This window comes from Petromyzon marinus, chromosome 22 (assembly GCF_048934315.1).
Source record: "Petromyzon marinus isolate PM22_M1 ecotype Great Lakes invasive population chromosome 22, UKy_Petmar_22M1.pri1.0, whole genome shotgun sequence".
Classification (NCBI taxonomy): Eukaryota; Metazoa; Chordata; class Hyperoartia; order Petromyzontiformes; family Petromyzontidae; genus Petromyzon; species Petromyzon marinus.
In genome coordinates, this window is record NC_133688.1 from 15,642,192 (window position 1) to 15,652,775 (window position 10,584).

The 10,584-nt window shown below is 45.6% G+C and overlaps 1 protein-coding gene across 2 annotated transcripts; it reads right to left on the bottom strand.

The window, feature by feature from the left end:
• Positions 1-1,437: 1,437 nt before the first annotated feature.
• Positions 1,438-10,197, bottom strand: ZMYND19 (zinc finger MYND-type containing 19). Of its 2 annotated transcripts, none has more exons than XM_076068759.1 (6): positions 9,960-10,197; positions 8,103-8,162; positions 6,202-6,308; positions 4,418-4,562; positions 3,198-3,377; positions 1,438-2,965 (listed from the first exon to the last, which is right to left on the bottom strand). In XM_076068759.1, exons 1-6 carry the CDS (start codon positions 10,008-10,010, stop codon positions 2,822-2,824), a joined length of 687 nt encoding a protein of 228 aa, XP_075924874.1. In that variant the 5' UTR covers positions 10,011-10,197; the 3' UTR covers positions 1,438-2,821. The 2 variants fall into 2 exon arrangements, with proteins under 2 accessions (XP_075924874.1, XP_032814796.1); XM_032958905.2 differs by having other exon boundaries at positions 3,198-3,381; positions 4,422-4,562; positions 9,960-10,196.
• Between the last annotated feature and the right edge of the window lie 387 nt (positions 10,198-10,584).

A 10,584-nucleotide genomic window follows, 5' to 3' on the forward strand; every position in this document is an offset into this window, starting at 1 on the left:
TCAGGGACATGACTGTAGACCTACACAAGGCTGGAATGGGCTACAAGACCATTGCCAAGCAGCTTGGTGAGAAGGTGACAACAGTTGGTGCGATTATTCACAAATGGAAGAAACAAAATAATTGTCCATCTCCCTCGGCATGGGGCTCCATGCAAGATCTCACCTCGTGGAGTTGCAATGATCATGAGAACGGTGAGGAATCAGCCCAGAACTACACGGGAGGATCTTGTCAGTGATCTCAAGACAGTTGGGACCATAGTCACCAAGAGAACAATTGGTCACACACTACGCCGTTAAGGACTGACATCCTGCAGCGCCCGCAAGGTCCCCCTGCTAAGAAAGCACATATACATGCCCGTCTGAAGTTTGCTAATGAACATCTGAATGATTCAGAGGACAACTGGGTGAAAGTGTTGTGGTCAGATGAGACCAAAATGGAGCTCTTTGGCATCAACTAAACTCGCCGTGTTTGGAGGAAGAAATGCTGCCTATGACCCTAAGAAAACCACCCCCACCGTCAAACATGGAGGTGGAAACATTATGCTTTGGGGGTGTTTTTTCTGCTAAGGGGACAGGACAACTTCACCGCATCAAAGGGACGATGGACGGGGCCATGTACCGTCAAATATTGGGTGAGAACCTCCTTCCCTCAGCCAGGGCATTGAAAATGGGTCGTGGATGGGTATTCCAGCATGACAATGACCCAAAACACACGGCCAAGGCAACAAAGGAGTGGCTCAAGAAGAAGCATATTAAGGTCCTGGAGTGGCCTAGCCAGTCTCCAGACCTTAATCCCATAGAAAATCTGTGGAAGGAGCTGAAGGTTCGAGTTGCCAAACGTCAGCCTCGAAACCTTAATGACTTGGAGAAGATCTGCAAAGAGGAGTGGGACAAAATCCCTCCTGAGACATGTGCAAACCTGGTGGCCAACTACAAGAAACGTCTGACCTCTGTGATTGCCGACAAGGGTTTTGCCACCAAGTACTAAGTCATGTTTTGCAGAGGGGTCAAATACTTATTTCCCTCATTAAAATGCAAATCAATTCATAACATTTTTGACATGCGTTTTTCTGGATTTTTTTGTTATTATTCTGTCTCTCACTGTTCAAATAAACCTACCATTAAAATTATAGACTCATCATTTCTTTGTCAGTGGGCAAACGTACAAAATCATCAGGGGATCAAATATTTTTTTCCCTCCCTGTATAACCCTCAAGTAAATGTGTAGTCACATAGAAATGATAAACGCGAGACTGCTTTCAAAAAAAGTATTGTTGTGTTTACCACAACCTATTCGTTTTCCTATTTTCAGAACATTGCTAATCCCTCATGCTAAGTCACCAGAAGAATATGCAGTTATATCCCTCAAATTTTAAGCACAAGAGCAAACCTCATATGCACTCGATTGAAATTACCACTTTTTAAAGAGTCAAAAAATATATTTTGCCTTCTTTATTTTACTGACATTTTAATCAAATCACAGCAGTGAATGTGTTTCAACGGGTCAATGAGCCAACATCCAATACGCACAAAGAAAACCACTATGCAAAGCAGGCACCCTTGTTTAAAAACGGCAAGAAACGTTTACTTAATTTCCCGTTCAATACAAGCACCAGCCTTTTGCAAATCACAGGTCATTTATTTACCTCCGTGCAGGCAAAATAAATGCCCAACAGATGAGTTTACTAGCCTTTCAAGTGGCCAGCATAGGTGCAGATTTCTGCTCAAAAAGTGACACGTGTCAACAAGACAAACTTGTTAATTCCCTGACAGTCAAATTCCAGCCAACCAGGCAAGGCGTTATGCATGGCCAACTTTCCCTTTGCTCTTACGCAGCCATCAGACCTTACCAATTATGTTTTTACGTCATAATTTTACCCAGAGAAAGTATGCACCGTTTAATGATGGTACGCGTATGAAATATCAAAATGCTCAAATCCAGAGATCGATTCTTAAAACTGTTGCTTCCTGCTTCCAGTGGAAATCGTTAACAGATCTGCAAAAGTACCCACATTTGATGCCATATGCAACATTGTCAATGGCTGCGAATAACAATCAACAACCGAACACATACTTTGGCAAACGGTAACGCTGTGAACTTTTAAGCACATTTGCTTAGTGTTAAAAAGCCACAATTTGTGTAGCATGAGTGAACCATAATCAGTTTCACTTGGTCACATCTTAATCCAAGTAGGGAATATAAGCCGACTGAAACACTTTAGTCAACTGCACCATTTGTAAATGACGATCCGATTTGACAATAATCAACACTGCAGTAAAAAAAAACCATTACTGCCAAGAAAACCACAACTAGCTTACAACATTCAAAACTGCTCCCAAGTTAAAATAATAAAAAAGGAAGTTGGATGTTCTATCCGCAAGTTAAAAATAATTTAAGTGATTTATTCCATTTGAAAATATCAGAATGCAAATTGAAACTTATAAATAACATTTCCCAATAACGCGTATGAAAAAACTGTACTTATTATTTAGGCTTGAAAACCATTACTTGTTATGTACAATGAAGGTAGCAGTTGTGAAATTGAGGGAATTGCAAATAGTTCAAAACTTTCGCAGTATGGCTGCTGAACAATTCTTAAAATCCTTCATCCAACAGCGCACATTGTGTAGAGGCCACCCGGACGCGCGAACATAAGTAGTGCAGCATTTGTAAATCCAGCGAAAACCTCTTCTCATTAAAAGTAAAAGAGTTCAGGAAGGGTGAAGTGGCACGGTGGGCGGGCACCGCCGCCGCCTCCCATCACTCTCCGCGCGCGGGCCTTGCTCAACGACGCAAGGTGAAACACGCAGCAGGGGGAAGTCACCGCTCGGGCTCCAGCGCCGGGTGACTAGAGCGCTTCCGCTCTCGGCATCGCTTCTTGTGCGCCGGCCAATCGCGCTGCTGGCACTGTGAGCCACAGTAGCGCACGGCTTTGCAGCGCCCGCAGATGTGAAATTCTCGCAGCTACACAGATTACGGAGAACAGAGCGAGAAGGAACAAAACATATTTTAATCGTTTACCTGTTCACAAGCAGAAAGGCATGCACTTTTGAAAACCAGTTTTTAGACCAGGAGAAGCATAAAATGCCCAAAATTAACTCAAGGGTCCAAGGTGGGCAGCAAAATAATAAAATAAATTACACGACTATTTCCAACATCAAGTTATTTCCCTGCCTGAAAACAGCTCCGAACTCACCTGTCTCTCGATTGCAGTACAAGGGGGGTAGTGACACTCATAGTAGGCCCCACTCTCCTCCTCTCCCTCCGTTACTGCCTCTCCATTAGCGTTGTAGTACCGCAGGACTCCAAGCTCGGGGAAATGCTCCTCAATCGGGTCACTCGGCAGCTGCTGGATGGCCAGCCAATACAAACTCTGCTCCCTGCAGCCCAACAGCAGCACCACATAAGGACATTAACCAATTCAGTGATGAAATTGTTATATATGTTTTCATAAGTTGCCGAGATAAGATAGCAATTCATAGTCTGCGAAAAACAAGTTAATTGCAGCTGAAAATCCCAGTCTGCTTAATGTGACTAAAGAGCAGTGTATAACTACAGATTAGAAGGGCTCGATGGAAGGAAGTGGTGGAAGAAGATGAGTACATTGGATGACAACAGGAGCGGAACGGAATAGACGCAAGAAGAATAAAAATACAAGCAGCTGACCACCCTATGCAATAACGGGACTTTGGGCTTAGTAGTAGTGTCGTGGATTCAACCGAGTCGCAGATTTACTTCTCAGAAGCTACACTTTTTTAACACCAACACATTAACACAAAGGGGTTACTGCCCCTTTACCAGATAACCTATGGTGGTGGATCACACCAGGCTAACTATGCGAGTTACTGGGAGTAGCTACAACGTGCAAGACCCTGCCTTGGGTCCTCGTCCAAGTGTTGGCGACTTCTTCTTGGACGTAAAACGTAGATCTTCAGATGACAACAGCAACACCGAGCCCCGGTCCGTGGGGACCCCGTTTATATGCTCCCGGGTCGTGGCTGACCCCGCCCTTGGCCACGACCACCTTCGAGAAACCTCTTGTCGTTTCCCAACCCTTCCCGTAGGATCTCACCCTGACACGAGACCACCCCCTAGTCCCCACCTGGGGCCCCAGTGTAGATCTTACTTGTCACGTGCCTTCCAGGGTCAACCAGAGCACCATTACCAAGGGTAACCTCATCCCATGGCTGACACTCTCACACTTCCTCCTGTAGGAGTCAGCACTGCACACCACGTGTGGTGCCACTGAGCGCTATCCCAGCCCTCACCGAACCCCCTCTAGGGCTGGTACTACACCCACCTACGGGGTTGTCTGCGATGACAATGCATCACACGCCGTGCCCCTCTAGGGCCGGCACCACACAGTGACATCCGCGATGTCACTACAATAGGAATACTATGACGAACACGAGGTACTTGCCTCTGCTTCCTAGGGATCTCTTCCACAACCGGCTTCATGTTGGTGTGCACCAGCTCCAAGTTGTCCAATCGGTTGTCCACAGTCACTCCATTCTTGTGCACCACCGTGAACCCCGTGGCAATCCCTCCTTGGTGCCTCTCCCTATTGCACACAAGCACGCCAGTTTCAAGCTCGTCGCTCGTTTACGCACTCCACATATATTTGTCATAGCATCTTTCATCTTAAGGTTATAATCTATATGGACACCGCAATGTACTGTAGCAAATATAGTTGCACTATTTGAATATTTTATCATTTATATTTATGACTATTTCCAAGCTGACATTCTTTCAAATATAAATGGTTCTCATTATATTTATTTTCTGAGATACTAGATTTTCTTTAACTGTACTGTATAAATCTTCACTTAAAGCTTTCGTGACTGCAGGAATTCACTCTTTAGGTCTTTCGGTAGTCACGTAGATAGAAAAATAATAATAAAATAATAATACAATCACGACGTTTCGATCGCAACACGAGCAATCGTCTTCGGGTGAAAAAATACAGCAGGCGGACTGCTGAGGCAGGAAGAAATAGTTCAAATAATATATTGGGAATTACATGTCCAAGTAATAACACTTCTTTGTTAATCAGTGCATACACCATTAACATCCTCACCACTGGGAAATATTGCCCCTTTAATGTAACCAGTGCATGATTAGTCATTGACAAATCTTACTGTTTCCCACCACACTTCTCCAAAGGAGGGAAATATAAGCCAAATCATGCATCTGTAAAAAAAGGGCTAAAGCATAATGCTGGATTTTTAATGGTTCCTCAATTTTTAAAGTTTCCAAAAAAGCAAAAATAAAATTCAAAACATTCTCTACCACACATTGCAAATCACTAAACTATTTCTCACTCCAAGCATGCACCACCATTTCATTGTTTTCTTTGGTCAATAGGGATTAGTTGGCCCTGGCAATGATCCATGTGCCCCTGTAAAAATTTACACAAACAGCCTTTAAACAGCCCATGCCACCCACCATCTGCCACTGACAAAAGCAAAAAGAGCTCGATCTCATTTGTTTTAAGCCCATGCTTTTTGGATATGGGTGTGTGTGTGCCAAATGAAAGACTGCAGCTGCGCACATTCCATCTAAAGACTACGTGAGGCGGTAAGTGGCAAAAAGGTTATAGCTAAGTTATCTTTTGTTGTAGTGAACACAGTACCGAATGTAAAACACCACATCACCTACATGATAACGGGATACACATTGTGCACTTTTAATTATACCTTAACGACTGCTGCACAAAGCAGTCTGCTCACACAATTACACGCCAGAGCATTAAAAAAACATCACAATTATGCCTCAGCTCTCCTAAGTGTTTTTTGCGTTGAACCGACTGTTGTTCAGCATGTCGTCCAAAGTTTAATTCCACGTGCTGGGAGCTTCTTTCCAAGCCTGTACTGCTATGTTTTCTATTTAAGAAGGAGCTCAAGGAATGTGCAGCAAAACGTCTGACATCGTGCCGAACACATGGACCAAACCCAAAAACACTTTAGACAGCACAACCCAGTAAAACCTACGCAGCAGTGTATTTGAGTATACAATTCACATGGGATTTCGCCAAGGTTGCTACATGCCACGACTCTTATCCCATGGTGATCAATGATCCTGTGAAAGTGCATTATTGTGAAAGTGAGCTGTAATGTCAGTGGTATAGCACCGTGCTTCGATCACACTCTCAGCTGCTTTAGCCCCAAGCCACAGTAACAGCGACACTCAGTGCTACTCACCACAGCATCTCGTGTAGCCAGCAGCCCGAACTACGACCCTTGTTCAGATCAAAGACAAAAGCGAAGATTCGTGCCCCGTTCCCATCTGCGTCTATCTCCATCTTTGCCTACAGAAAACGAACATGAGGTTTGATCAAATAAAATTAATTTACATACTGACAAATACGCATATGCATCGCAAAGATCGAATTCTGCCATTACAGCAATCAACATCAACACACCATCAACAACACTAATGACGTTTTATATTAATAGCCATTGACATATTCCACGTCTAATACAGGAGGCAACTTAAAATTAGGAACTGTAACCAAGTAGAATGAGAATAAAATAATAAATTGATAAAATAACACAATAAATTCTCACGAAGTTTCGGCCACAACACAAGCGGCCTTCATCAGGTGAAGGGACGAGACTGTCTGGAGGACAGCGCTGGAGCCAGCGCTGTCCTCCAGACTGGAGCCAGCGGTGTCCTCCAGACTGGAGCCAGCGCTGTCCTCCAGACTGGAGCCAGCGCTGTCCTCCAGACTGGAGCCAGCGCTGTCCTCCAGACTGGAGCCAGCGCTGTCCTCCAGACTGGAGCCAGTGGTGTCCTCCAGACTGGAGCCAGCGCTGTCCTCCAGACTGGATGGAGGACAGCGCTGGAGTCAGCGCTGTCCTCCAGACAGGATGGAGGACAGCGCTGGAGTCAGCGCTGTCCTCCAGACAGTCTCGTCCCTTCACCTGATGAAGGCCGCTTGTGTTGTGGCCGAAACGTCGTGAGAATTTTATTGTGTTATTTTATTTTATCAATTTATTATTTGATTCTCATTCTACGTGACTTTACCGAAAGAACCAAAGAAGATTAATCCTTGCAGTCACGAAAGCTTTAAATCGAAATTGTAACCAAGTAATCAACACTTTTTCAATTAATACGTGCAAAAAATTACAAGCACTAATGTACAGCAATAAGAAACATATACACAGTATATTCATGCATTAACCCGAAACTGAAATTTTTTATATTATAAAATGCATATAAAACCCATAATTTACAGGAAAGTCTTACAATTTTAAGACCTTTTAGGCGTCCCACATTCGGGAAGATCATCCCATTTCCTTTTAAATTATGTTTTGCACATAGGAGGAAACCAGTGTAACTGCCGAAACCTGTAATTGGTTCTAACATTCAATAACTTGGCTGGTGAACCCACTTGCTGTACTACCATTTCGTGATCACCTCACAGCCCAGCAGTTTCAGGAGATTCACGAATCTGTGCTCTACCAACCCGCAGCCCAAAATGTCCTGGATGACTGACGTAGGCCGCCAAAGCAAGGCTTTGCGTTGATATTAAACATGCACAAATAAAGCTACGTTGTCAATCCACTGTTAGGCGAGGGCCTCTCTACAAGTTCCGTGGGGGATAATTTGACAATTCTTCACGGCGCTGTCCAGTGCAAGTTGGTGAAGTGGGAAACAATGGATGTTGCTGCATTGGCGTCCTTGCTGCTCACAACTTAGCCTGGCAGCCTATAACAATCTTGATGTTTTGATTTAAAGCTTTCGTGACTGCAGTAATTCATATTCTTAGTTTTTTCGGTAAAGTCACGTTGAAGAGAAACAACAAAATAACAAAATATATATAAAACAATAAAAATTCTCACGACGTTTCGACCATAACTCAAACGGTCATCACCTGATGATGACCGTATTGTTTTATATATATTTTGTTATTTTGTTGTTTCTCTTCAACGTGACTTTACCGAAAAAACTAAGAATATAATCTTGATGTTGTATGGTTGGTCGCCTGTCCCAAGACATATTCAGGCTCACAATCTAACCAGCTTAGCTCCCAAGATCTGACACAGCATCGCGAGCGCTGCTAGTCATGGGTTCAACATTGTGATATGCCAAAGCTCACCTCAAAAGCGTAGCTCTCGACCAGCGGGATGTCCCTCTCGTCTATGAGCGTGTACTTGGTCTGCGAACACACACACACACAAAAGGGACAACGTGAACACGGCATCGTGTCGCCAACCGTTGGCGCCTGTAAAAGGCAACATTCAAAAGGCAGGAACAATTGGTTCATGTGATTTCATCGATTAAAAAAACAGGCTGCAGCGGCAATGTTTGATGCACGTGTTTTTGTGAATGGCCCTCCCTCTTCCCATGCTGTCACTGGCAGTCATGCGGGCACGCGTCTGCTCACAAGCTACAAGACCCCTCTCAATGCTTAACCAGCATTGTAGCAATCACCGTCCAGCGAATGGCTTTCGTCTTCCTCTCTTGCCGTGTATCTTTGTAACGTCATCATTTACAGCTGTACTGTATGGTTGTAATACCTCCGATAAACAAGTTCAGGCTGCCTTTCCTCTCCGCCCTATGTCACAATACTACTCGCCCTCCTGCCCACACGAGAGGGTTAATTATACAGCAAATGACAATTTAGCGATACTCCGGCGACAGTGATGTAACAAAACACACGCAAATAAAAGCACTGCCCTCAAAGAAAAGGTGTCCAACACCTCCGATAAGCAGGGTTGGCGGCTACGTACGGTGCGAAAAAAAAGCGTAACACATCATTTTATATAGTCATTCATGTAATTGCATCCCACAACGCTGCAACATCAATTAGCCAGTTCCTTACACAGATCATACAAACACATACAGTGCATACAAGCGACGTTTTAAGGAAAATGTCCCTTATTCATAGCACAGGACACACGAGGCCAGAGGTAATATGCATCTCGATTCTCGTACGTAATTCTAATTGTATTACACCGTAGAGAAAATCGCGTGTCGCTATTTTGTTTTGCTCGCCCATGTTCTCGAATAAAGCGTTGGAAGACCAACGCTACAAATTCACGTTAAACCTTCACGTTCGTGAGAACGTCCTATACTCAAGACTGGTACGATTAGTTGAGCTCTGTATAATAAACACACGCACGCGACTCAAAATGCGGATACGAAAACTAAATTATTTGTATCCGCATACATTTTTATATGCGTCCGAGTGGACACCCGAGCGTGGCGAGAATCATCGGCCTTCTAATTAAAAGGAGTCCTACAAGGAAAATGACAAACGCGAGCGCGTGGTGCGGTGTGTCACGTGTACGGGGTTGCGTACAGAAACTTTAAATCCATACAACTTTCACTCTGCCTCCCGTTAAAAAAAAACAGTGGCGATGCACCGAGCGTTTCAGTCATGTCAAGCAACCGACGACTGCTGCCGAATCGTGACCGATTTAGACGAGAGCAGCACAAAATATAGCGAGTCACGCATCGGGTCTCGTAGTGTACAGCCCCATGCCGGCGGCCTTGCTTAGGCTTCCCGACAAGAGAACCAGGCGAGAGACGGCGTCGCTCGTTTCGGGCAAAACACCGGCTCGCAACATCCGCTTTTGTCTCTCACATGGGCGAGAAGTCCCTACACCCCTTCAAAACTGCACGCCCATAGCACGCCTCAACACAAGTGTATAGGGACTTCCCGTCCACCTTACATACATGGCGGACTACACGTGGCCGACGGACGGGAGCGGTTGCGTTTATTTAAAACGCCCAACCACGTAGTCACCGCGGTAGCACATTCACGTACAGGCGCAAACACGCAACCCGCGGTTGTTAAAACGGCGCGACGCGTAAACGACAACAACCACGGGCACCCGGCAAACAAACCGCAGAGAATGTGCTAGAATATCAACGCCGGCTGCAAGGGGCCTACACGCCAAGGCTGCACCGCGTGGCGTAACGAAGGAGACGCGGCCCCACCGCCTCGTACCTTGCCGGCCACTCGTCCCAGCCTCACTATGCCCAGCTTGAAGTCGGACATCGCCACGGAATGAATATGAAGGAAAGGGAAAAATTAAACTCCTTGTAAAGTTGCAACAACAACAACAAAAACCCGCACGCGCGTAATAAAACAAGCGAGAAAGGGAGGGGGGGGAGAGGGCTGCGATTCGGCGGCGTGCGTGACCCCCGCGCCCGGGCGAAACCATATGGCGATGACGTAGCTCGACTTCGCGTGACGTCATTTACGCGGGAAAAACGCGGGGATGGCGGGAAAGCGCAGCCACGTGGGTGGGGGGGGGGGAGCACGTGGGCGTGGGACAGTTCGGGGTGGGGATTGGGGGTTTACACAACGCAACAAAGAACGCGTAAACAAATTGTCGATTGTGGGCGTTAAATCGATTAGTAACGACTGTCACTGTGTGCGGGGTGGGGTGGTGAGCGGTGGTGCAGCGGTAAGCGCTACGAACCCAGCTATCTGGGTTCGATTCCCGCTCACGGCCAACACCAGTGACGATTTTATGAACCGGTCATGGGCCTCCCCTAGGTCGACTCAGCCTCAAATTAGTAGCTGGTGCGGTGTGTAAACATAGCCACTGGGGAGACAAAGGCGGTCG